The following is a 26,536-nucleotide window of genomic DNA, read 5'->3' on the forward strand; positions in this document are numbered from 1 at the left end:
TGAAATAACAGGGCATTTTCTTTTAAATTGAATCCAAAATCATATGTAATATGTCTCATATTGGAAACTTTGGTTGGCTTTTATTTTGAAACTCCACATCAGAATGTTCTGAAACTTCTTGTGTGACCCCATGGGGTCTTGAACTATAACCCTGATGTGAAATGAGCCTGAAATAACAGGGCATTTTCTTTTAAATTGAATCCAAAATCATATGTAATATGTCTCATATTGGAAACTTTGGTTGGCTTTTATTTTGAAACTCCACATCAGAATGTTCTGAAACTTCTTGTGTGACCCCATGGGGTCTTGAACTATAACCCTGATGTGAAATGAGCCTGAAATAACAGGGCATTGTCTTTTAAATTGAATCCAAAATCATATGTAATATGTCTCATATTGGAAACTTTGGTTGGCTTTTATTTTGAAACTCCACATCAGAATGTTCTGAAACTTCTTGTGTGACCCCATGGGGTCTTGAACTATAACCCTGAAGTGAAATGATCCTGAAATAACAGGGCATTGTCTTTTAAATTGAATCCAAAATCATATTTAATATGTCTCATATTTGGTGGGCTTTTATTTTGAAACTACGCATCAGAATGTCCTGAAACTTCTTGGGTGACCCTGTGGGGTCTTGAACTATCGCCCTGCAGTGAAATGAGCCTGGAATAACAGGGCATTTTCTTTTAAATCGTATCCAAAATCATATATATGTCTCATATTGGAATGTTTGGTGGGCTTTTATTTTGAAAGAAAATACCACAACGGCCGTACACTTCCTTTGATAGTATTTGCTTTTATTGACCGTCTTTTTGTATGTACCCGACGAATGCTTTTATTTGAAACTAGTTCTGAGACGCTATTACCGTAATGGCTAGTATATACAGGTACGGCAAAAAACTGAGTCGGTTGGCTTGACCGCCGATCTTGATGAGTAGGCTGGCTTGACCGCAGTGTTCTGTCGGACTCTCGTCTCTGGTATTTCTACAACGAGACTCGTATTGGGGGTTATCTCAGCCAAGGTTGAGAATGAATTGGGGGGAAGGAACTTTGGCTTTGACTCCCTCAAGAACATGAACCACGACATGGAGGAGAAAGGGATTGTTGGCGGCGAATGTCTCCAGCTTGAGACCCGCTGAGGGACCACCGCCGGAGGCGGAGGTGCCTAAGCGCTGCCCGGCAACGATCCCTTTCTCCTCCTTGTCGCGGTTCAGTCTAGTTCACATTGATGAGGACGTTGAAGAACCAGGAACGTCGGAGAACCCAACGCGGTCGTTTGAGATTCATTATATTGGCTCACACAGCTTTTGGCCGTTATAATATATATTATATGATATAGATATCTATGTAGGCTATATGATAATATTTAGATATAGAGCTCCAGGACTCCCGTGTGTTCTAGAATATTTACAGAACACGGCTAAAGGCTGTGTGCGCCTCGCCATTGCGATACATCCACTGTAAACAGAGCGAATGGTACCGTGGCTGCAGGCTGCTCAGGGCCACACCCCCACCCTCCTCCTTGACCCGCCTCGCTCCTCCTCATTTGCATTATAGCTACAGACACCAGCCGAAAAACTGCTCCCGACCAGGTTTGGTTGCGAGCATAAGTCACCATAGTGATACAGCGACGCTAAAAGAGATCGACTTTCGTGGTACAACTAACGCAGGCTTGGAGCTCAACATACTAGTGGTGCCGAGATGATGCCTCATGAAACGTCAAAGCATCTCAGCCAGATGAACCATCAAAGTGGTTCGACCTCGAAGCTTCAAATGAGTACGCTAGGGACACCTAGTGGTGAATGAAATTATGATGAAAGAAAGAGTTTCCTGTGATGATGTGATGTTTGCTTCGTACAACATCAAAACGTTTAAGAATTAAAGTCATTTCAGTGATACGTGTGAGTGTGCCGTTCATAAATATCTCCCGAGCTCATGGTAGAGAACAAATCATTTGACGAAGATTTTAAGTCATCCCGGGCAAAATAGATTGTCTTATAACTACAGTAGCCTACTAATTGTAATAATAGAACTGCATGATGACTGGGAATGAGTGTGATTAATTACATAGCCATAAAAGTGATCTTGGAACTGGGGGGTCTTCTTTTTGTAAAAATGTGCCAATTGTGAACCCATATCGCGGAACAGCCCGAGATGAAGCCTCGAACGTCACGCGCTACGTCATTTCGCCTATGTGAATCCTACTCGATACGGAGCTTCGCTGGGGGAGGAGCCGAGGTACTCGACACACGCCCCGATGCCTCCACGCAAACCATAACATCACTACAACATACCTCGCTAACCCTCTAAGCGAGCTTCGTGGTACAGGGCCCAGGTTAACCACGTCAACCAGGATAACCCCACCAGCCAGGTGAACCCCATTGAGTCGGGGGTTTGGTTTTCGAGGATTCTGATATCGAGTCTCTTGTGAGAGAATTAGCAATGGAAGGAGAATTAGCATGGAGCTAGCCCTCTGTTGTCCTCGTTAAGACCACCTCTCTGGTATCTCTCTGGTCTGTTTCTCTCTCTCTCTCTCTCTCTCCGGTCTGTCTCTCGCTCTCTCTCCGGTCTGTCTCCCCCGTCTCTCTCTCTCTTGTCTGTCTCTGTATCTCTCTCCGGTCCCTCTCTCTGGTATCCTTCTCCGGTCTGTCTCTTTCTCCAGTCTGTCTCGCTCCCCCCTCTCTCTCTGGTATCTCTCCCGTCTCCCCAGTTTGGCAATACGGAAAATGACTTCAGCCTCAACAAAAGTAAGTCCAATATGGCTGTCATGTTTTTTTTATTACTTTTTATTACTATCGATCAGTTGTTTCAAAGTATTCCATACATTTTGATTTAATGAAAGGTCAATGAAATTAGGCTGATCGATTACCCACAACTAGCCTCCTAATTCTCCCTATGACCTCAGAAAAGAAGCAGGCGACCCCAGCCTCAGACAGTTCTATATATATATATATATATATATATATATATTCCTGTACATACGCAATAATGTCCGCCGTGGTTCCAGGTGGGGGAGATCTTCTCAGCTGCCGGCGCTGCCTTCACCAAGCTAGGGGAGCTCACCATGCAGCTGCACCCGGTCGCAGACGCCAGTCCTGCAAGGTACCTCCACCCTGGACCTGCATACTGGTCTATAGGTCCAGCCCTAGACCACCACACTGGGACCAGGCTTATAGCCCGGTCCCAGTGTGGTGGTCCAGGCCGGACACCAGGCTATAAGCCCGGTGTCCGGCCTGGACCACCACGCTGGTCACCCACTGGAGAACGTGTCATGGTGGGACATACTCCTCTTCCCTTGGGGTTCCTCTACTAAAGGTTGCTACTCCACGGCTGCTGATTGTAGAGGCACCACCCGTAGGTGTAGCGGGGGCTGAGTGTAGAGACACCACCCGTAGGTGTAGCGGGGGCTGAGTGTAGAGACACCACCCGTAGGTGAAGCAGGGGCTGAGTGTAGCGACACCACCCGTAGGTGAAGCAGGGGCTGAGTGTAGAGACACCACCCGTAGGTGAAGCAGGGGCTGAGTGTAGAGACACCACCCGTAGGTGAAGCAGGGGCTGAGTGTAGCGACACCACCCGTAGGTGTAGCAGGGGCTGAGTGTAGCGACACCACCCGTAGGTGTAGCAGGGGCTGAGTGTAGAGACACCACCCGTAGGTGTAGCAGGGGCTGAGTGTAGAGACACCACCCGTAGGTGTAGCGGGGGCTGAGTGTAGAGACACCACCCGTAGGTGAAGCAGGGGCTGAGTGTAGAGACACCACCCGTAGGTGTAGCGGGGGCTGAGTGTAGAGACACTCATGGGGGGGTAACCCTGATTCCTGTGGGAGGTGGGGGGGGGGGGGGGGGGGGGGTAACCCTGATTCCTGTGGGAGGTGGGGGGGGGGTAACCCTGACTCCTGTGGGAGGTGGGGGGGGGGGTAACCCTGATTCCTGTGGGAGATTTGGGGGGGGGTAACCCTGATTCCTGTGGGAGGTGGGGGGGGGGGGTAACCCTGATTCCTGTGGGAGGTGGGGGGGGGGTAACCCTGACTCCTGTGGGAGGTGGGGGGGGGGTAACCCTGATTCCTGTGGGAGGTGGGGGGGGGGTAACCCTGATTCCTGTGGGAGGGGTTAACCCTGACTGTCGTTATGCTGCAGCGCTCCGGTCAAAACCACGGTGAAGAGGAAGGCTCACGGAGACGGGCCGGTGTTCAGCGACGGCAGCAGGAAGGCTGTGAAGAAGGCCATCCCCGGGGGGCCCCCCCAGACCGGTCTGTCGGCGCTCCGGGACCCCCCCTCCGCCCAGCCCAGCGTGAAGAAACAGAAGACGGCCGGTGAGTGGAGCACAACACATTACTCATATCACACCCTGAGCTCAGTCTGAAGGACCAATCCTGAAGCGGCTCCACCATAAGGAGCTGGTACAGATCCTTCCTGAAGCGGCTCCACCATAAGGAGCTGGTACAGATCCTTCCTGAAGCGGCTCCACCATAAGGAGCTGGTACAGATCCTTCCTGAAGCGGCTCCACCATAAGGAGCTGGTACAGATCCTTCCTGAAGCGGCTCCACCATAAGGAGCTGGTACAGATCCTTCCTGAAGCGGCTCCACCATAAGGAGCTGGTACAGATCCTTCCTGAAGCTATTTTTTTTTTTTTTATAAAACTCATAAAATAATTTGGGTCGCACATAAATTGACAGGGTCGGTCGGAAACCGGAACCAAACAACATTTTTTTGTAGGCCTAAGGAGCTGGTACTTGCAGATCAACAGAGGAGGCTCAGCGGGGGGGTTGGTGGGACCCTCTCTTTGGTATTTTGTGGAGGTCGACAGTGAGGACAGTTATTTAATTATTTCTACATTCATTCATTTATTTCTTAATACTTCATGTGCACTAATACCTGGAGAAGGACCTTGAGGACAGTTAGTCGTTAGGCTGCTCCTCCCTCCCTGCTCCTCCCTCCCTGCTCCTCCCTCCCCCCTCCTCCCTCCGCTGCTCCTCCCTCCCTGCTCCTCCCTCCCCCCTCCTCCCTCCCTGCTCCTCCTCCTCCCCCTCCCCCTCCCTCCTCCTCCCCCTCCTCCCTGCTCCTCCTCCCTCCCCCTCTTCCCTCCTCCCTCCCTGCTCCTCCTCCCCCCTCCCTCCCCCCCACCTCCTCCTCCCCCCTCTCTGATCTTGCCCCCCCGTTGTGTCCCAGACGTCACCCTCAGTGCGCTGAACGACTCGGACGTGACCAGTGACCTGGTGGACCTGGAGGGGCCCGGACGGGGCCCCGGCCCCAAGAAACTCAACAACTTTGATCAAGGTCTGTAAGCTGGTAGTAGCTAGTGTTACTGTACACATGGAGGGTATTGGTGTGTAAGCTAGTAGTAGCTGGTGTTACAGTACACATGGAGGGTATTGGTGTGTAAGCTAGTAGTAGCTAGTGTTACAGTACACATGGAGGGTATTGGTGTGTAAGCTAGTAGTAGCTAGTGTTACAGTACACATGGAGGGTAGTGGGTCTGTAAGCTAGTAGTAGCTAGTGTTACAGTACACATGGAGGGTATTGGTGTGTAAGCTAGTAGTAGCTAGTGTTACAGTACACATGGAGGGTAGTGGTGTGTAAGCTAGTAGTAGCTGGTGTTACAGTACACATGGAGGGTATTGGTGTGTAAGCTAGTAGTAGCTAGTGTTACAGTACACATGGAGGGTAGTGGTGTGTAAGCTAGTAGTAGCTAGTGTTACAGTACACATGGAGGGTATTGGTGTGTAAGCTAGTAGTAGCTGGTGTTACAGTACACATGGAGGGTAGTGGTGTGTAAGCTAGTAGTAGCTAGTGTTACAGTACACATGGAGGGTAGTGGTGTGTAAGCTAGTAGTAGCTAGTGTTACAGTACACATGGAGGGTATTGGTGTGTAAGCTAGTAGTAGCTAGTGTTACTGTACACATGGAGGGTAGTGGGTCTGTAAGCTAGTAGTAGCTAGTGTTACAGTACACATGGAGGGTATTGGTGTGTAAGCTAGTAGTAGCTAGTGTTACAGTACACATGGAGGGTATTGGTGTGTAAGCTAGTAGTAGCTAGTGTTACAGTACACATGGAGGGTAGTGGTGTGTAAGCTAGTAGTAGCTAGTGTTACAGTACACATGGAGGGTATTGGTGTGTAAGCTAGTAGTAGCTAGTGTTACAGTACACATGGAGGGTATTGGTGTGTAAGCTAGTAGTAGCTAGTGTTACAGTACACATGGAGGGTAGTGGGTCTGTAAGCTAGTAGCGTGCTGTTACATGGAGGGTAGTGGTGTGTAAGCTAGTAGTAGCTAGTGTTACAGTACACATGGAGGGTAGTGGTGTGTAAGCTAGTAGCGCGCTGTTACATGGAGGGTAGTGGTGTGTAAGCTAGTAGCGCGCTGTTACATGGAGGGTAGTGGTGTGTAAGCTAGTAGCGCGCTGTTACATGGAGGGTAGTGGTGTGTAAGATAGTAGCGCGCTGTTACATGGAGGGTAGTGGTGTGTAAGATAGTAGCGCGCTGTTACATGGAGGGTAGTGGTGTGTAAGCTAGTAGCGCGCTGTTACATGGAGGGTAGTGGTGTGTAAGCTAGTAGCGCGCTGTTACATGGAGGGTAGTGGTGTGTAAGCTAGTAGCGCGCTGTTACATGGAGGGTAGTGGTGTGTAAGCTAGTAGCGCGCTGTTACATGGAGGGTAGTGGTGTGTAAGCTAGTAGCGCGCTGTTACATGGAGGGTAGTGGTGTGTAAGCTAGTAGCGCGCTGTTACATGGAGGGTAGTGGTGTGTAAGCTAGTAGCGCGCTGTTACATGGAGGGTAGTGGTGTGTAAGCTAGTAGCGCGCTGTTACATGGAGGGTAGTGGTGTGTAAGCTAGTAGCGCGCTGTTACATGGAGGGTAGTGGTGTGTAAGCTAGTAGCGCGCTGTTACATGGAGGGTAGTGGTGTGTAAGCTAGTAGCGTGCTGTTACATGGAGGGTAGTGGTGTGTAAGCTAGTAGCGCGCTGTTACATGGAGGGTAGTGGTGTGTTTCAGATGCATCGTACACCACCCGCGCCTGTTGCTCTTGTGACGTAATTTCCTGTCTTGTAGCACTGCAAGCGTTCCCGTTTGTCTTTGTGGGCGTCGCTACACGACGACTTAAGCCGCAATGTAATATAGTGTGTAAGAGCATTTAAAATTGACATTAAAACTACCAACGTGGTACAAATACAAAGAAAATACATCTCATTACGGGCGCAGCCATCTTTGTTTGTCGAGTCGTACGGTTTGACACGGTGGACTCTGGGACGGACACAAAGGGGGAGTGCCTCGGTGAAAGGTCACCAGGCAGCTGGGAGATGTCCCACTTTGCAACTCGTGCGGGGGGAGTACGAACGCACCAATAGTTAGCTGGTAGCATGCTATTACATCTGTTAAAGGTTTGCATTTTATTCAACTTTAATACATGCTCAGTAACTATATATAGATATAGATAGATCTTTTGTTCTATATAGTGTGTATAGATACAGTATAATGTATAGATACTGTATACTCTATACATCCCTAACCCTCATGGCTCCTCCCCATCCCAGATAATCTGAACTTGGACTCCAGCCTCATCATGAGCTCCACTCACCTCCCGTTGCTGTCCCGCTGACCCCCAGGGGCCAAGGAGGGGCCGACCGGGCCCTGTGGGCCCTCTCCTATAGACCGGGCCCTGTGGGCCCTCTCCTATAGACCGGGCCCTGTGGGCCCTCTCCTATAGACTGGGGGAGGTGGCCCTGTCCTATAGACTGGGGGAGGTGGCCCTGTCCTATACACCAGCCCTGTGTCTCTGTGGACCTGCAGACTGCCTCCTTGTCTCTCCTCTTCGTATGGCAGCTCTGTGACTGTGGAACCATGTGAAGTGCTGCACTTGTTCCTACTGAGAACTTTGTCGCTTTCAGTTTCAATAGAGAACTTGTCTAACGTCAAGATCAAGGGAGGCCTGAATTAATCACAATAGATTTCAATATGTTTATTAAGTCAATTATAGATTTTTCCTTTGAAATCGCAATGAAACTAATGCATAATTGAAAAATAAAAATGCAATATTTGGCCTAAGAAATGTCAGGAATTGTGTTAATGGCTTGTAAAAGAATCCAAACATACACTCAAACATTGTTAATAAATAACGTCCAAACCGCTGTCCGACATAATGCAATCTTTATATTCAAGTCACTTTTATATATTAAGTCATTTTTTCCACCATGATGTGAAAGCAATATGCTGAGAAATCGGTCAATTCTGCCTTGCGGCTTGCCCGTCTTACCAAGATTCAGAAGCAACTTATAATTAAGCAATAGATCCCGCCAGGCTGTGGTATGTGCTCATTATACCACTGTTAAGGGGCGTTGTCCGGCCCCGACGCGAAGCGGAGGGCCGGCGACCCCCTTCACAGTGGTATAATGAGCACATACCACTGACTGAAGTGATCCATTGCTTTTATACAACGGTTACTGTTATGGCGAAACGAAAGTCATAGACACACTACATTTAAAAAGAAACAAAGAAAGTCAAAGTAGCCGTTTTGTTAAAGAATACAAAAAAGTAGTCCCTCCTGGCTGCCGCTATGCATCGACGGTCGCTATGCAACACACTTTAGCGTCCCTCCGAGAGAAGGTTCCGATAGAGCGGTTCGCCGGCAATTTATCCTATGGAGCAGTTCACTCGCCGTGTGCCTAAGGTTTCGTTAGTCTCTCCATCGCCTTGCTCACTCCCGGAGTAACAACATTTACACCCTAGTCTCCATCATCCAACACATGTTTTACTTTGTAACTGTTTCTACTTCCAGGCGCGGAGTGATATGCAAACTTTCACAAAATGATCGGGCGTCATAGCAGTTATGTATATGCTCATTATACAACAGTTGGGAACCAATCAGATCGCTGGATTTAGGTCCCCCGTTGTATAATTAAGCAATAGATCCCGCCAGGCTGTGGTATGTGCTCATTATACCACTGTTAAGGGGCGTTGTCCGGCCCCGACGCGCAGCGGAGGGCCGGCGACCCCCTTCACAGTGGTATAAGTAAGGAATAATCACCGAGAGGCCGGGCAATAAACAGTTTGATATGCCCGGCTAGTGGACGGCTTACCGCCCGAGACGAAGTCGAGGGCGGTAACCTTCCGCGAGCCGGGCATATCAAACTGTTTATTGCCCTGCCTTGAGGTGATTATTCCGTTTATTCTACTTCGCGCCGGCCAACATAATAAAACAATTCAAATACTTTAATAATTAGCCTTTTTCTTATTCGTATTGCATGCTTATTAAATGTATGCTCTGTTTAAGTTCATCTCCCTCGAAAAGTAGTTCCCTTTAGAACTACGGTGAAAACGTTAGCTCAAGGTAACGCGTTTCTATAGCAACCACACAAGGTTGCAACTGATCTGATCACTAGTTTAACAACGTAGTTGTTGCATTCGTATCAAGTCAGCTTTAATGACGATCGATCAAACATGCACTCCTTGGTTTATTTTGACAACGGACCTCATGTTTGAAATGTATGTGATAGAAAACGATACAAGCGGCGTATTGATCTACTGTGCTCAGTCAGCAGCAAGTAGAACCGACAAGTCAGCGGGCAGTATGCCGGATTAATGCACCCCTCCCGGCCAATCAGAATCGAGCATTCTTAAATGAAGTAGAATAATGTGAGCACATACCACTGACTGAAGTGATCTATTGCTTTTATACAACGGTTACTGTTATGGCGAAACGAAAGTCATAGACACACTACATTTAAAAAGAAACAAAGAAAGTCAAAGTAGCCGTTTTACAAAATACAAAAAAGTAGTCCCTCCTGGCTGCCGCTATGCATCGACGGTCGCTATGCAACACACTTTAGCGTCCCTCCGAGAGAAGGCTCCGATAGAGCGGTTCGCCGGCAATTTATCCTATGGAGCAGTTCACTCGCCGATATATTTCCCCGCTGGTGAATCCCCTCCTCCATGGTCAAGCTAAATCTCCGTGTGATAAAGTTTCTTACGATACTTTGTAACGGTTTCCTCTTCAAGGCGCGGAGTGATACTTTCACAAAATGATCGGGCGTCATAGCAGTTATGTATACGCTCTTTATACAACAGTTGGGAACCAATCAGATCGCTGGATTTAGGTCCCCCATTGTATAATACTTATTATTCTACTTCATTTAAGAATGCTCGATTCTGATTGGCTGGGAGGGATGCATTAATCCGGCATATTGCCCGCTGACTTGTCGGTTCTACTTGCTGTTTACTGAGCACAGTAGATCAATACGCCGCTTGTATCGTTTTCTATAACATACATTTCAAACATGAGGTTCATTGTAAAAATTATTTGGAATAAGGAGTGCATGTTTGATCGATCGTCATTAAAGCTGACTTGATACGAATGTAACAATTACATTATTAAACTAGTGATCAGATGCAGCCTTGTGTGGTTGCTATAGAAACGAGTTACCTACAGCTGAGCTAACGTTATTCACCGTAGTTCTAAAGGGAACTACTTTTCGAAGGAGATGAATTTAAACAGAGTATACATTTAATAAGCATGCAATACGAATAAGAAAATGGCTAATTATTAAAGTATTTGAATTGTTTTATTATGTTGGCCGGCGAGAAGTAGAATAAACGGAATAATCACCTCAAGGCAGGGCAATAAACAGTTTGATATGCCCGGCTCGTGGAAGGGCACATCAAACTGTTTATTGCCCTGCCTCTCGGGGATTATTCCTTACATAGTGGAGGGTGTAGTCTTCCCCAGGAGGGTGAAGCCTACTGAACCAGACTGACCATGTTAAGGCCCAGGAACCCTTTGCAGTTATTTTGACGTAATTAACTGATTAGAGTGTGACATCTTGAGTCTATAATATTGAACTTTTTTTCTCAATATTAAAAATTTAGGAAATACAGAATTTTGGGCTTTTATGAGCTGTAACCAAACAATCCACATGACAGAACAAGAGGACGCAGGTGCAGTAATTCAGCGGAGCATTTTGCAATTCGCTCCTCTAGTTGGATGTCTGAGAGGGGACTCGAACCATAGTCTATAGAGGTTTAACCAACACTATTACCGAATCTAAGAAGGCTATAGTCTTATTATTACATACAAAAATGTAATGCCATTTTTTTTTTTTTTTTAAAAGGGACAACGGATAACAACTTAACTTAAATAAATCCCTGACGTCGCGTCAACATTAATAAACTCCCACGGTCCGTCCTGCTCCTCCCTGAGATCTGGAGACATGGGTTCGAGTCCCGGCGACCCCTCTCTCTTTGAAACCTCTGGAGCCACGGTGTGAGCTGACCAATAAGAGGAGCCTGTGTAAGTTGTTACTGTTCTGTTCTTTAATTGGTCCATAGAGCCAGAGGGCTACCGTCGGGCTCATAGATATATATAGAACACTGTGTATATATATCTATGGTAGGGCTCTTGAACCATAGACATAGACCATGGAAGAATGTCTTGAACACACCCTCATGTACGTCATCAGACTTCCGGTTTTAGTTTTCAATCAGGAAGTCCGGTGACATGCTGTCAGCTGACCTGCTGTCAGCTGACTCAGGGCAGGAGTTCTAAACGTCTATGGTTCTAAAACCAGCCAACAGTTCGATCGGTGGTCTGAGCTCTTACCTCCACTTCTCCTCTAGTTATCCTCCTCGTCATGTCGTGTCTGATCTGCGGGCCCAAGCTGGCGACGTGCGGCATCGTGATCAGCGTCTGGGGTGTCGTCATGCTGGTAGGTGATTCACGCTCCTCGCGGTCCGGTCCCCCTAACCCGGTCCCCCTAACCCGGTCCCCCTAACCCGCTCCCGTCTCACCCTCAGGCCCTGCTGGGGGTCTTCTTCAGAACCCACTCCGCGGTGCTCATCGAGGACGTCCCGCTCACTGAGGAGGACTTGAGGGAGTAGGTTATCCTATCGCAACTACTAACCAGAGGTCCAGTTCACTAACCTGTGTCTCTTTCACTAACCTGTTCACTAACATGTATCTCGGTCCTGTTTACTAACCTAACCTCTTGTGGTTCCAGTACCAACCCTCCTCAGAAGGTCTACGGGATCTACAACCAGGTCGCCTACAACTGCTTCATCGCGGCGGCCGTCTACGTGGTGGTGGGGGGCTTCTCCTTCTGCCAGGTGGCGCTCAACCGGCGGAAGGTGATTTGGTCAATGTTGGTTCTCATGGCCGTGTTAGAATAACATTCATTCATAAATCACATGACCACCCGAGTCCACGATGTGTAGTAATGTTGATGTTTCATCAGGAATACCTGGTTCGGTAGCAGCCCCTAGCGGAGAAGAGGACTTCCTGGAGCTTGAGGAGCGGTTAATGCGCTCTATCGCTGTAAACACTTGGTGCCAAAACATTTCATACGACAGTCTCAGTGCCTTCTTTGTCTTACAAATTGTGAATTCAGAATAAATGATTTTTTTCATTTGCACATGGCTTGATCACAGAAGTTGTAGATGTATTTTGTAACAAGGAAATTATAAATCCCTGAAGCATTTTGCAGACACAAGTGGTTTCCTTGCAACCGGTTTGATTGAAGATTTTTCCTCCAACTTCACTGTGAAAACTATGCAGGTGCAGATAAACACTCGCAGTATAATCGAAATCATGACATTATCTTTACATTAAATCGTAAATTACATGCACAGTCAAACAAGCTGAACATAATACATGGAAATGGCAAACCACAACTTTTTTCATCTAATCTCGACTGGGTTTTTGGATTGTCTGTGCCGTTAAAGTAGCATTAATAATCGTTTACTACTTTAACGGCACCGACAATCCAAAAACCCAGTCGAAAAAGTGTAGTTCAAATCGTGACGCAGCTTTTACTTCTTCGACATCTAGTTTATTTACGATCATTAAAAAAAAAATTCATGGGTTTCAATGGAGAAAGTAATTATTCTATGGTCCCAGTCTTTATATGCCCTGGATTACACATGTTTGCGGATTTAAATTATAATTTTTCATGCAAAGAAAAAATAAAAAAAATCGCAAAGAAGTTTAATGTTTTGTGTGAGAACTCTTTGTGAACTACAGCGCTCCCAAGCCCCGGGGAACAGTGCATACTTCCGCAATCCACCGCTGCTCAGCGGCCAAGTCGGGTATTGCAGCTGTTTAAGCGGGCTGTGGACGGGTCCCTCGATTCAATGGGGCCCAGAAGTAGTTATCTCCGTTCACTCCAATACAAGTGGGGCACAGGAATGTGTCTCTGCAAAAAATGACTGGATATCAATCAAAGGCTCATAATTATCTTTATGCCCTGTACTAAAAATATGTAAGTTTTCTCTTTTCAAAACACCAACTCAAGCGTTTTATTAGCCGTTTTGTTATTTTTTGCTGAAGGAGGGGTGGGCAGCTGAAAGCAGTCGTAGTGAAACAAATGTTGTTCGGCCCGGCATTCGAGAGGGCCTAGAGCACGGCTCCGTTAACTTCTCGTGTCCGGGGTTTTTCCTTTTACCTTCTTTCAAGGAGAGCACAAAAGCCTTGATCGAGGTGAAAGAAGGTGGTAAAATGCACCAAAGACACAGCCATGTTCCGACTGCTGGATCTGTTTGCGAGTGGTGGTGACGTATATCATACGCGTCGAGAGCAGCGGGAGTTGTAGTCCACAAAGCGCCCCACACAAAAACTAACCGTATCAAACTCCTACCCGCTAAATTATAGTTTTCTTTGCATGAAAAATTATCATTTAAATCCACAAACATATGTGTAATCCGGGGCATATAAAGACTGGGATCAGAAAATAATTACTTTCTCTCCATTGACTCCCATTCATTTTTTTCAGTCACATAGGTCCCATGAGCAATGGCGATTTACGAGCTCTATTAGGAAGGGGGGTCGACTCCCCAAGTTTGCAGGGGCACAATCTGCTTCCTTCGGGCGTTTAACTATTTAAATAAAGTTGTATCCTTAAACAACATAATAACGATGTTTAAAATTGTAAACATAACTTAAAAGTTATTTCCTCTATGCTTATCTTCTAATATGAAAATACAAAATATAATAACAGCATATTTTTAATGATGATAGTTACAGAAATGATATCAAAAGCCATATACAGGAAACATCAATCACAGAACATCAATCACAACAGGAGGCTGCAGGTGACCCCACCCCCCAAGTGCTGGTCTCTACGGCCCACTCGCTGGACTGAACCTCGAAACAAACTTTAAACTGGGACCCATAACAGGGGGGCGGTCAGTCCTGGGGGAGGGGGGGGCAGTCCTGGGGGAGGGGGGCGGTCAGTCATGGGGGGGGGGGGGGGGGGGGGGGTCAGTCCTGGGGGGGGGGCGGTCAGTCCAGACATGGGAGGCTGGAGCTGGAGCCGCCCTCCTCTTCGTCGGGGGGGCAGGCGATGAAGTCAGCCAGCATGGAGGCCACGCCCCCTTCCTCCACCTGAGAGACAACGCAGTCACACTCAGTACACTACACAATACCCACAGACTGTGCACTACACACACACACACACACACACACACACACACACACACACACCACACTGTCCACACGGCCTCAACCTGTTTGACGAAGCGTCTCTGAGAGGCGCTGCTCATCAACAGTAGACCTGGAGGTCAGCCTCCTTTAACAACCACTTCAAATAAACACAGGCTTTAAAGGGCCCCAATTTATTAACTCATCAGGGGCCCGGCCCACTAGGGATGTCACCGAGGGGGTGGGCCCACTAGGGATGTCACCGAGGGGGTGGGCCCACTAGGGATGTCACCGAGGGGGTGGGCCCACTAGGGATGTCACCGAGGGGGTGGGCCCACTAGGGATGTCACCGAGGGGGTGGGCCCACTAGGGATGTCACCGAGGGGGTGGGCCCACTAGGGATGTCACAGAGGGGGTGGGCCCAATAGTGATGTCACCGAGGGGGCGGGCCCACTAGTGATGTCACCCAGGGCCCACTAGTGATGTCACGAGGGCCCACTAGTGCAGGGTTTCCCCAGGTTTGATCAACCCAAATTTAAGACTTTTTTTTTGACTTTTTTAAGACCACTTCAATGAAAATTAAGACCTACATTGCACCCATTAAGCAGTCGTAAAACGCGGTCGTGCATATGTTATTCATGTTTTTTTGGAACATATGAAACATTCATGTCAATACATTAATGAATGTGCCAAAGGATAAGTGTGCACTCACCAATCAAAGAGCCAAACTGAGGGCCTAACTCAAAGTCTAGAGGCCTGATGTCTCTTAAGACCATGTACCCAGAAATGATAATAAAAGATTAAAAAAACAATACACAAAGTGATGGTGTGAAAGTGTAGCTGTATTTTTGGTTTAAATATCAAACTTTCAACACACAATATAAAATATAAACAAACAAACTCTTTTCAAATTGCTGTAGTTTCTCAGCATTCAAATTTCCTCAACCATTTCAATGAATCCACCACTTGCCTCGTTGACCTCTTTTACTAACTCCTTCGTAATGCATGGAGCCAGCCCGAACCCTAACCCTAACCCGTCCACAGACATGGTGACTAATGTATGATAGTAAGCATTATTGGCCCTTAACACTAATATTCGGAAACAACACTGCCTCAAAAGGATATTGGCCTAAGCAACACCAGTAGAGGCTATACTTTTCCCTGAACTTTTAAACGTTGCAAACGTGCAAAAACATAATTATATATTTATGTGGCATTCAGTCCAATGCTTAAAATATATCTGTGGCATTCAGTAGGCCAATGCTGTGGTAAAGTGTGTAAAGTATGACCAAGTGTTTCTTTCTGTTCAATAGATAGAACTTTATCAATCCCCTGTAGGAGAAATTTGTTAATGTTTGTCCCTATAAAACAATAATGGCAACAAAAAAAAATATACAAAACATGACGGTAACTCTAAAGTCAAACCGTCCAATCTGAAGGCTCTACTTAACCTCTCCCCCTACTCACTTCCAGCAATGCAAAGCGAACAGAACTGAGGTGGGGAGGGCGTAGCTTAAGTAGTTTGTGACCGACCCAGAGCAACGCAACGCAAATTCAATGTGAACATGTATGAGGCTTTAATAAAATCCCGGACGATTTTGAAATTCCGCCCGGACACATTTATTTTTGTGTGTCTCAAAAAGAGGGCATGTCTGGGCAAAAGAAGACGTCTGGTCACCCTTCGTAAGGGGAACCCATTTGATTCCTACCTGTTCCACTGTTAAATAGTGGCGCAAGTTGGTGGGCGCTATCCTGGTAATTTCTCTGCGTGAGAAATACGAAGTGTGGCGTGTGAGCGTGTGCATGGGTCGAATTGCGTGTCTCACGCCGAATGCGTGAGACTTGAGAGCCCTGCTACCCCATGATGTGGCGTCTCCTCTCGACTGATTATGTTTGTTGAGATTGCCGGCGCGAAAACCCAAAGTATTGTTCGCGCATACTCCAATAAATGAGACGTTCTCTGACGTTACGCAAAACCCCGATACGCAAAACACCCCCTATTTTCCCCTTGTGTTACAGTCCGGTTGACTACGAAAACATATCCTAGTAGGAAATTTAAGACCATCTTTAAAAAATTAAGACTTGGGTAACGCAATTTAAGACTTTTTAAGGCCTTAATTTAGGAACATGAAATTTAAGAATTTTTTTTTACTTTTAAGACCCCGCGGCTACCCTGTAGTGATGTCACGAGGGCCCACTAGTGATGTCACGAGGGCCCACTAGTGATGTCATGAGGGCCCACTAGTGATGACACCGAGGGCCCACTAGTGATGTCACGAGGGCCCACTAGTGATGTCACTGAGGGCCCACTAGTGATGACACCGAGGGCCCACTAGTGATGACACCGAGGGCCCACTAGTGATGACACCGAGGGCCCACTAGTGATGTCACCGAGGGCCCACTAGTGATGTCACCGAGGGCCCACTAGTGATGTCACCGAGGGCCCACTAGTGATGTCACCGAGGGCCCACTAGTGATGTCACGAGGGCCCACTAGTGATGTCACGAGGGCCCACTAGTGATGTCACGAGGGCCCACTAGTGATGTCACTGAGGGCCCACTAGTGATGTCACCGAGGGCCCACTAGTGATGTCACGAGGGCCCACTAGTGATGTCACCGAGGGCCCACTAGTGATGTCACCGAGGGCCCACTAGTGATGACACCGAGGGCCCACTAGTGATGACACCGAGGGCCCACTAGTGATGTCACCGAGGGCCCACTAGTGATGTCACGAGGCAGCGTTTAGTCACCTTCCTCTTGTCGGCGCCCTGCAGGTCTTCCTCCTCCCTCTTCCTCTTCAAACCCTTCACGTCCTCGGGGCTCTCGTCTTCGGCTCCGGCGGTCTGGAGGTTGGCGGCACCGTCACCCTCCTGCGGGGGCCCCGAGGGGGCCAGGGTGCTGCTGGGCGGGCTGCCGGGGGGCGGGGCTTCTGGCTGACCGGGGGCCGGCTCAGCACAGACACCGGGCCCCTCCAGGGACGGAGGGCCCTGAGGGTCAAACAGCGCACGCTCAGAGACAGAGCGGCTCCACTCAGAGACAGAGCGGCTCACGCTCAGAGACAGAGCGGCTCACGCTCAGAGACAGAGCGGCTCACGCTCAGAGACAGAGCGGCTCCACTCAGAGACAGAGCGGCTCACGCTCAGAGACAGAGCGGCTCACGCTCAGAGACAGAGCGGCTCCACTCAGAGACAGAGCGGCTCACGCTCAGAGACAGAGCGGCTCACGCTCAGAGACAGAGCGGCTCCACTCAGAGACAGAGCGGCTCCACTCAGAGACAGAGCGGCTCACGCTCAGAGACAGAGCGGCTCACGCTCAGAGACAGAGCGGCTCACGCTCAGAGACAGAGCGGCTCACGCTCAGAGACAGAGCGGCTCACGCTCAGAGACAGAGCGGCTCACGCTCAGAGACAGAGCGGCTCACGCTCAGAGACAGAGCGGCTCCACTCAGAGACAGAGCGGCTCACGCTCAGAGACAGAGCGGCTCACGCTCAGAGACAGAGCGGCTCCACTCAGAGACAGAGCGGCTCACGCTCAGAGACAGAGCGGCTCCACTCAGAGACAGAGCGGCTCACGCTCAGAGACAGAGCGGCTCACGCTCAGAGACAGAGCGGCTCCACTCAGAGACAGAGCGGCTCACGCTCAGAGACAGAGCGGCTCCGCTCAGAGACAGAGCGGCTCACGCTCAGAGACAGAGCGGCTCCACTCAGAGACAGAGCGGCTCCACTCAGAGACAGAGCGGCTCACGCTCAGAGACAGAGCGGCTCACGCTCAGAGACAGAGCGGCTCACGCTCAGAGACAGAGCGGCTCACGCTCAGAGACAGAGCGGCTCACGCTCAGAGACAGAGCGGCTCACGCTCAGAGACAGAGCGGCTCCACTCAGAGACAGAGCGGCTCCACTCAGAGACAGAGCGGCTCACGCTCAGAGACAGAGCGGCTCACGCTCAGAGACAGAGCGGCTCACGCTCAGAGACAGAGCGGCTCCGCTCAGAGACAGAGCGGCTCACGCTCAGAGACAGAGCGGCTCCACTCAGAGACAGAGCGGCTCCACTCAGAGACAGAGCGGCTCCACTCAGAGACAGAGCGGCTCCACTCAGAGACAGAGCGGCTCCGCTCAGAGACAGAGCGGCTCACGCTCAGAGACAGAGCGGCTCCGCTCAGAGACAGAGCGGCTCCACTCAGAGACAGAGCGGCTCCACTCAGAGACAGAGCGGCTCCACTCAGAGACAGAGCGGCTCCGCTCAGAGACAGAGCGGCTCACGCTCAGAGACAGAGCGGCTCACGCTCAGAGACAGAGCGGCTCCACTCAGAGACAGAGCGGCTCCACTCAGAGACAGAGCGGCTCCACTCAGAGACAGAGCGGCTCACGCTCAGAGACAGAGTGGCTCACGCTCAGATTGTGAAATGATAAAATAATGATAATACTACTAATAATGATAATATAATAATAATTAATAATAATAATAATGATAAGTAAGGGATAATGCCCGACGAGGTACCGTGGTATAAGCGGGATAATGCCCTTCGAGGTGTCCATTATCAGGAATCAATGGACGACGTGGAGGCGTGAACCGCCCGACGCGAAGTCCATTAACTCCTGATAATGGACACCTCGAAGGGCATTATCCCGCTTATACCACGGTCACTTACCAACGGTGACCAAATTAAGACCATTCATTTATATTTTCATGCGTTTTACAATCTGAATATAAAGTTTTCCACAAAACATACATTTGTTTCCCTGGTTACGCCTGAGGGTCCGACTAATACCCGGAACCACCATTACACGCCCGTTGGGTTCTCATGCAACGGAAACGTTGTTCACTCCTCCAGTAATTAGGACGGACCATAGCTACGACTTTAGAACGGGAGGTAGCGGGAGGTATTATAGTTTTGTTTTGTTTCCCGTTGCTATGGTTACTACTATTTTAGAGACGATACGCCAGCTAGCGCATTAATTGAGAACGGTAAACAGACAATTTGACGGAACTACTTGTCCAGGTGTCCGTATATCAGGAGTTAATGCACACCCTGCATCCAATCAGAATCGAGTATTCCCGCAGACCGTGGTATAATAATTAATAATAATAATAATGATAATACTACTAACAATGATAATAATAAATAATAATAATAATAATAATAATAATACTCATAATGATACTACTCATAATAGTAATAATGATAATAATGATAATAATGCTACTAATAATGATAATATAATAATACTAATGATAATACTACTAATGAGGGTAATGTAATAATAATAAGAATACTACTAATAATGATAATATAATAATTAATAATACTAATGATAATAATATAGATAACATAATAATAATGATTATAATAATTCTAATAGTAATGATAACATGATAATGATTATAATAACGGTAATCACGCGACGCCACATTACAACACGTCGTTCTCATCAGGGGGGCGTGGCTCACCGGAGGTCCCGCCTCCCCAACGGCCGGCTCCTCCCCAGGGGGCGGGCTGACCTCCTCAGGGGCCGGCCTCCACTGCTCCTCCTCCTCCGGCGCTGCCCTGGCCGGCTCCTCCTCCGGCGGTCCGACCTCCTGCTCCTCCAGACTGCCCCCGGTGACGCACAGGATCTGGGGCATGGTGGGGTCGCCCCCCTCCTCCTCCAGCGCCTCCCGCGCCTCCCGCGCCTCCAGCGCCTCCTCCATCACCCCGATGCTCTCCACCTCCTGGAGCCGCTCCCCCCGCTCCGCCCCCAAGGCCGCTCTGTTGGTCTGCACCTCCTCGATGCCTCCCATCTCCCCCTCCACCCCCGACGTCTCCGCCCCTTCCTCCTCCTCCACCTTCCCCTCCAGCGGGGGCATGTCTCCGTCCTGCTCCTCCTCCAACTCCTCCGCCTCCTCGTCCTCGTAGTCGTCGTACTCCTCGTCGTACGGCTCCTCGTCCTGGAAGTCGCTGCCCTCCTCCTCCTCCTCCATGCCGTCCTCGTCCTCCTCCTCCTCCTCCTCTCCCAGCTCGTCTTCCTCCTCCTCCTCCTCCTCTTCGTCGGAGCTGTTGATGTTGATGACGGCCGAGTCCTTGGGGCCCGGCCCCGGCGGGTGGGCGGGGCCGTGGAGGTGGCGGTTCTGGGGGGCCAGCTGGTGGCCCGCCGCCCCTGGGGGGCCGGGGGGCAGCATCAGCATCTGCTGCAGCTGGGCGCCTCCGGGCAGCCCCTCACCCGCGGCCCCGGGGCCCGGCGGGGGGGCCGGGGCCATCAGGGCGACGGCGGACGGGGGGAAGGAGTTCAGCGCCGCGCCATCCGAGGCGGCGAGCAGGGAGGAGGCGAGGTCTGCGGGGGGGGGGCCCCCCTCCGGGGCGGCGGGCGCGGGCGCGGCCCCGTCCAGCGGGGGGGGCGGGGCCAGGAGCCCGGGGGGGCTCTCGGCGCCCAGCATCCCCGGGGGCACGATGACCACGCTGTCGTCAGAGTCGCTGGCCAGCGAGATCTCCACGTCCTCCGCCTCCTCGCGGTCGTAGCGCACGAACACGGGGCGCAGCACCTCAGGGGGCCCCTCGGGGCCCGGCGGGCCGTGGTCCGGGAGCCCCAGGGACAGGTGGTTCTCCAGGGAGCCCAGCAGGGCGGACGGGCCCAGGGGGTGGCGGGGGGGGAAGGCGGGGCTCAGCATGGCGGGTAGCGGGAGGCCGGAGGCGGGGCCCTGGGGCTGCAGCGGGGCGGGGCCAGGGGGGGCCCTCAGCGGGCGGGAGAGGGTGGGGGCGCGGGGGTGCAGCAGGCCGTTGCAGACAGTCAGCGCCTCGCCGCAGAACGACGCCACCTGCAGGGAGAAGAGAGGAGCAGCTAGACCGTCAGTCTGCTGCACTAGAGCCTGAAGACCTTCAGTCTGCTACACTAGAGCCGGAAGACCTTCAGTCTGCTACACTAGAGCCTGAAGACCCTCAGTCTGCTACACTAGAGCCTGAAGACCCTCAGTCTGCTACAATAGAGCCTGAAGACCCTCAGTCTGCTACACTAGAGCCTGAAGACCTTCAGTCTGCTACACTAGAGCCTGAAGACCCTCAGTCTGCTGCACTAGAGCCTGAAGACCTTCAGTCTGCTACACTAGAGCCTGAAGACCTTCAGTCTGCTGCACTAGAGCCTGAAGACCTTCAGTCTGCTACACTAGAGCCTGAAGACCCTCAGTCTGCTACAATAGAGCCTGAAGACCCTCAGTCTGCTACAATAGAGCCTGAAGACCCTCAGTCTGCTACACTAGAGCCTGAAGACCTTCAGTCTGCTACACTAGAGCCTGAAGACCCTCAGTCTGCTGCACTAGAGCCTGAAGACCTTCAGTCTGCTACACTAGAGCCTGAAGACCTTCAGTCTGCTGCACTAGAGCCTGAAGACCTTCAGTCTGCTACACTAGAGCCTGAGGACCTTCAGTCTGCTACACTAGAGCCTGAAGACCCTCAGTCTGCTGCACTAGAGCCTGAAGACCTTCAGTCTGCTACACTAGAGCCTGAAGACCTTCAGTCTGCTGCACTAGAGCCTGAAGACCTTCAGTCTGCTACACTAGAGCCTGAAGACCTTCAGTCTGCTACACTAGAGCCTGAAGACCTTCAGTCTGCTACACTAGAGCCTGAAGAGCTGCTAGACCTTCAGTCTGCTACACTAGAGCCTGAAGACCTTCAGTCTGCTACACTAGAGCCTGAAGACCTTCAGTCTGCTACACTAGAGCCGGAAGACCTTCAGTCTGCTACACTAGAGCCTGAAGACCTTCAGTCTGCTACACTAGAGCCTGAAGACCTTCAGTCTGCTACACTAGAGCCTGAAGAGCTGCTAGACCTTCAGTCTGCTACACTAGAGCCTGAAGACCTTCAGTCTGCTACACTAGAGCCTGAAGAGCTGCTAGACCTTCAGTCTGCTACACTAGAGCCTGAAGACCTTCAGTCTGCTACACTAGAGCCTGAAGACCTTCAGTCTGCTACACTAGAGCCTTAAGACCGTCAGTCTGCTACACTAGAGCCTTAAGACCGTCAGTCTGCTACACTAGAGCCTTAAGACCTTCAGTCTGCTACACTAGAGCCTGAAGACCTTCAGTCTGCTACACTAGAGCCTTAAGACCCTCAGTCTGCTACACTAGAGCCTGAAGACCGTCAGTCTGCTACACTAGAGCCTTAAGACCGTCAGTCTGCTACACTAGAGCCTGAAGACCTTCAGTCTGCTACACTAGAGCCTGAAGACCTTCAGTCTGCTACACTAGAGCCTGAAGACCCTCAGTCTGCTACACTAGAGCCTGAAGACCGTCAGTCTGCTACACTAGAGCCTTAAGACCGTCAGTCTGCTACACTAGAGCCTTAAGACCTTCAGTCTGCTACACTAGAGCCTGAAGACCTTCAGTCTGCTACACTAGAGCCTGAAGAGCTGCTAGACCTTCAGTCTGCTACACTAGAGCCTGAAGACCTTCAGTCTGCTACACTAGAGCCTGAAGACCTTCAGTCTGCTACACTAGAGCCTGAAGACCCTCAGTCTGCTACACTAGAGCCTGAAGACCTTCAGTCTGCTACACTAGAGCCTGAGGACCTTCAGTCTGCTACACTAGAGCCTGAGGACCTTCTAGAGGAGGAGGAGCTCACCTTCAGGCTGCGGTCTCGGCGGCCGTGGCTCAGGATGGACACGGTGCAGCTGAGGGGCGCTGGCCAGCGGGCGGACGGGACCAGGACCAGAGCCAGCAGCAGCCTGAGGGGGGACATGATAGACCAGGACCATCAGAGACCCACAACATAACTACAGATGGAGCTTCCTAATAGAGTAGAGCATGACTGAACCGGTAGAGCTCTCTAATAGAGTAGAGCTCTCCATCAGAGTAGAGCTCTCCAATAGAGTACAGCAGGAATATACCAGTAGAGTTCTCCAACAGTGAGTAGAGCGCTGACTGAACCGGTAGAGCTCTCTAACAGTGAGTAGAGCGCTGACTGTACCGGTAGAGCTCTCTAACAGTGAGTAGAGCGCTGACTGTACCGGTAGAGCTCTCCAACAGTGAGTAGAGCGCTGACTGTACCGGTAGAGCTCTCCAACAGTGAGTAGAGCGCTGACTGTACCGGTAGAGCTCTCTAACAGTGAGTAGAGCGCTGACTGTACCGGTAGAGCGCTCTAACAGTGAGTAGAGCGCTGACTGTACCGGTAGAGCTCTCTAACAGTGAGTAGAGCGCTGACTGTACCGGTAGAGCTCTCTAACAGTGAGTAGAGCGCTGACTGTACCGGTAGAGCTCTCTAACAGTGAGTAGAGCGCTGACTGTACCGGTAGAGCTCTCTAACAGTGAGTAGAGCGCTGACTGTACCGGTAGAGCTCTCCAACAGTGAGTAGAGCGCTGACTGTACCGGTAGAGCTCTCTAACAGTGAGTAGAGCGCTGACTGTACCGGTAGAGCTCTCTAACAGTGAGTAGAGCGCTGACTGTACCGGTAGAGCTCTCTAACAGTGAGTAGAGCGCTGACTGTACCGGTAGAGCTCTCTAACAGTGAGTAGAGCGCTGACTGTACCGGTAGAGCTCTCTAACAGTGAGTAGAGCGCTGACTGTACCGGTAGAGCTCTCTAACAGTGAGTAGAGCGCTGACTGTACCGGTAGAGCTCTCTAACAGTGAGTAGAGCGCTGACTGTACCGGTAGAGCTCTCTAACAGTGAGTAGAGCGCTGACTGTACCGGTAGAGCTCTCTAACAGTGAGTAGAGCGCTGACTGTACCGGTAGAGCTCTCTAACAGTGAGTAGAGCGCTGACTGTACCGGTAGAGCTCTCGGCGGGTCTGTGCGCTGGCGTACTGCCCGCTACCGCCTGCAGCCTCGGAGGCGCCGGTACAGCGACTGGACAGCTGCTGCTGCAGACGCACGCACAGCGGGATGACCAGGTCATGGAGACGCTGAAACACAGGAAGTAACATGTTAACACTAGGTGCACCTGGAACATGTTAACACTGGGATCACCTGGTACATGTTAACACTAGATTCACCTGGTACATGTTAACACCGGGTACACCTGGTACATGTTAACACCGGGTACACCTGGTACATGTTAACACTGGGTACACCTGGTACATGTTAACACCTGGTACATGTTAACACCGGGTACACCTGGTACATGTTAACACTGGGTACACCTGGTACATGTTAACACCGGGTACACCTGGTACATGTTAACACCTGGTACATGTTAACACCGGGTACACCTGGTACATGTTAACACTGGGTACACCTGGTACATGTTAACACCGGGTACACCTGGTACATGTTAACACCGGGTACACCTGGTACATGTTAACACTGGGTACACCTGGTACATGTTAACACCGGGTACACCTGGTACATGTTAACACCGGGTACACCTGGTACATGTTAACACCGGGTACACCTGGTACATGTTAACACTAGGTACACCTGGTACATGTTAACACCGGGTACACCTGGTACATGTTAACACCGGGTACATGTTAACACCGGGTACACCTGGTACATGTTAACACCTGTTAACACCGGGTACACCTGGTACATGTTAACACCTGTTAACACCGGGTACACCTGGTACATGTTAACACCGGGTACACCTGGTACATGTTAACACTAGGTACACCTGGTACATGTTAACACCGGGTACACCTGGTACATGTTAACACCGGGTACATGTTAACACCGGGTACACCTGGTACATGTTAACACCGGGTACACCTGGTACATGTTAACACCTGTTAACACTAGATTCACCTGGTACATGTTAACACTGGGTACACCTGGTACATGTTAACACTGGGTACACCTGGTACATGCTAACACTGGGTACACCGGGTACACCTGGTACATGTTAACACCTGGTACATGTTAACACTGGGTACACCTGGTACATGCTAACACTGGGTACACCTGGTACATGTTAACACTGGGTACACCTGGTACATGCTAACACCGGGTACACCTGGTACATGTTAACACTGGGATCACCTGGTACATGTTAACACCGGGTACACCTGGTACATGTTACATCAACACTAGGGTGAGGGGGTACCTTGTGTATTTCTTCCTTGAGCAGCGAGCCGCTGGTCATGATGATCCGTCTGAGAACTGATCAAAACAAAAATTAAGACTCAAATCACAACAGTGAGCATCAAAACATGAGTCGCCCCTCCTCCTCCCTCCCTCCTCCTCCCTTAAGGGGACACATTCCTCCCTTAAGGGGACACACTACTCCCTTAAGGGGACACACTACTCCCTTTAGGATCGAGACCTGGTCAAGGGGGAGACCCGTCTCTTCTACAGAGGGAGGTACACTAGGAGGTGCATTAGGACATGCCCTAGGAGGTGGAGGTGCACTAGGAGGTGGAGGAGGTGCCCTAGGAGGTGCACTAGGAGGTGGAGGACGTGCACTAGGAGGTGGAGGACGTGCACTAGGAGGTGGAGGACGTGCCCTAGGAGGTGGAGGACGTGCACTAGGATGTGGAGGTGCACTAGGAGGTGCACTAGGACGTGGAGGTGCACTAGGAGGTGGAGGAGGTGCCCTAGGAGGTGCACTAGGAGGTGGAGGAGGTGCCCTAGGAGGTGCACTAGGAGGTGGAGGAGGTGCCCTAGGAGGTGGAGGAGGTGCACTAGGAGGTGCACTAGGACGTGGAGGAGTTGCACTAGGAGGTGGAGGACGTGCACTAGGAGGTGGAGGACGTGCACTAGGATGTGGAGGACGTGCACTAGGATGTGGAGGACGTGCACTAGGAGGTGGAGGACGTGCACTAGGAGGTGGAGGACGTGCACTAGGAGGTGGAGGACGTGCACTAGGAGGTGGAGGACGTGCACTAGGATGTGGAGGTGCACTAGGACGTGCACTAGGACGTGCACTAGGAGGTGGAGGTGCACTAGGAGGTGCACCAGGAGGTGGAGGTGCACTAGGACGTGCACTAGGACGTGCACTAGGACGTGCACTAGGCAGTGTTTCCCATACATAGACCATTGTGTGGCGCGGCGCCACAGAATCAACATCGAGCGCCACGAATTGATTGTCTTTGTTTTTTTTATTGTATAAAAAAAAAATATATTTTTTTTTTTTCAATAACGCGATTTGGAAATCTAAAAATCGTTCCGTCCATTCATCTCTGCATAGCACTCGTTCTCCCTGTCATTCTCACACACACACACACACACACACACACACAC

General features: G+C 50.4%; 3 protein-coding genes across 5 annotated transcripts in view; 2 read left to right on the forward strand and 1 right to left on the reverse strand.

The window, feature by feature from the left end:
* The first annotated feature begins 2,306 nt into the window (after positions 1 to 2,306).
* LOC132475761 (chromatin complexes subunit BAP18-like) lies at positions 2,307 to 8,066 on the forward strand. Of its 3 annotated transcripts, none has more exons than XR_009529983.1 (6): positions 2,307 to 2,747; positions 3,008 to 3,102; positions 4,136 to 4,311; positions 5,170 to 5,277; positions 7,531 to 7,650; positions 7,688 to 8,066. XR_009529983.1 is itself a non-coding variant. In XM_060077062.1 (6 exons), exons 1-5 carry the CDS (start codon positions 2,727 to 2,729, stop codon positions 7,593 to 7,595), a joined length of 465 nt encoding a protein of 154 aa, XP_059933045.1. In that variant the 5' UTR covers positions 2,307 to 2,726; the 3' UTR covers positions 7,596 to 7,641; positions 7,706 to 8,066. The 3 variants fall into 3 exon arrangements, 2 of the variants coding, with proteins under 2 accessions (XP_059933045.1, XP_059933044.1); XM_060077062.1 differs by having other exon boundaries at positions 7,531 to 7,641; positions 7,706 to 8,066; XM_060077061.1 differs by having other exon boundaries at positions 7,531 to 8,066.
* A 3,458-nt stretch (positions 8,067 to 11,524) lies between these two features.
* LOC132445621 (ribonuclease kappa-A-like) lies at positions 11,525 to 12,393 on the forward strand. Its single transcript, XM_060035708.1, has 4 exons — positions 11,525 to 11,694; positions 11,783 to 11,862; positions 11,986 to 12,112; positions 12,220 to 12,393. Exons 1-4 carry the CDS (start codon positions 11,620 to 11,622, stop codon positions 12,235 to 12,237), a joined length of 300 nt encoding a protein of 99 aa, XP_059891691.1. The 5' UTR covers positions 11,525 to 11,619; the 3' UTR covers positions 12,238 to 12,393.
* A 1,575-nt stretch (positions 12,394 to 13,968) lies between these two features.
* Positions 13,969 to 26,536, reverse strand: part of pelp1 (proline, glutamate and leucine rich protein 1) — a 34,119-nt gene continuing 21,551 nt past the window's right edge. Inside the window, exons 14-19 of the mRNA XM_060035705.1 lie at positions 25,401 to 25,456; positions 24,131 to 24,264; positions 22,986 to 23,088; positions 19,847 to 21,187; positions 17,150 to 17,386; positions 13,969 to 14,363 (exon numbers count right to left, since the gene is read on the reverse strand). Coding sequence (XP_059891688.1) covers positions 14,262 to 14,363; positions 17,150 to 17,386; positions 19,847 to 21,187; positions 22,986 to 23,088; positions 24,131 to 24,264; positions 25,401 to 25,456 — 1,973 coding nt within the window. The 3' untranslated portion in view covers positions 13,969 to 14,261. The remainder of the gene's footprint in view (positions 14,364 to 17,149; positions 17,387 to 19,846; positions 21,188 to 22,985; positions 23,089 to 24,130; positions 24,265 to 25,400; positions 25,457 to 26,536) is intronic.

This window comes from Gadus macrocephalus, chromosome 17 (assembly GCF_031168955.1).
Source record: "Gadus macrocephalus chromosome 17, ASM3116895v1".
Classification (NCBI taxonomy): Eukaryota; Metazoa; Chordata; class Actinopteri; order Gadiformes; family Gadidae; genus Gadus; species Gadus macrocephalus.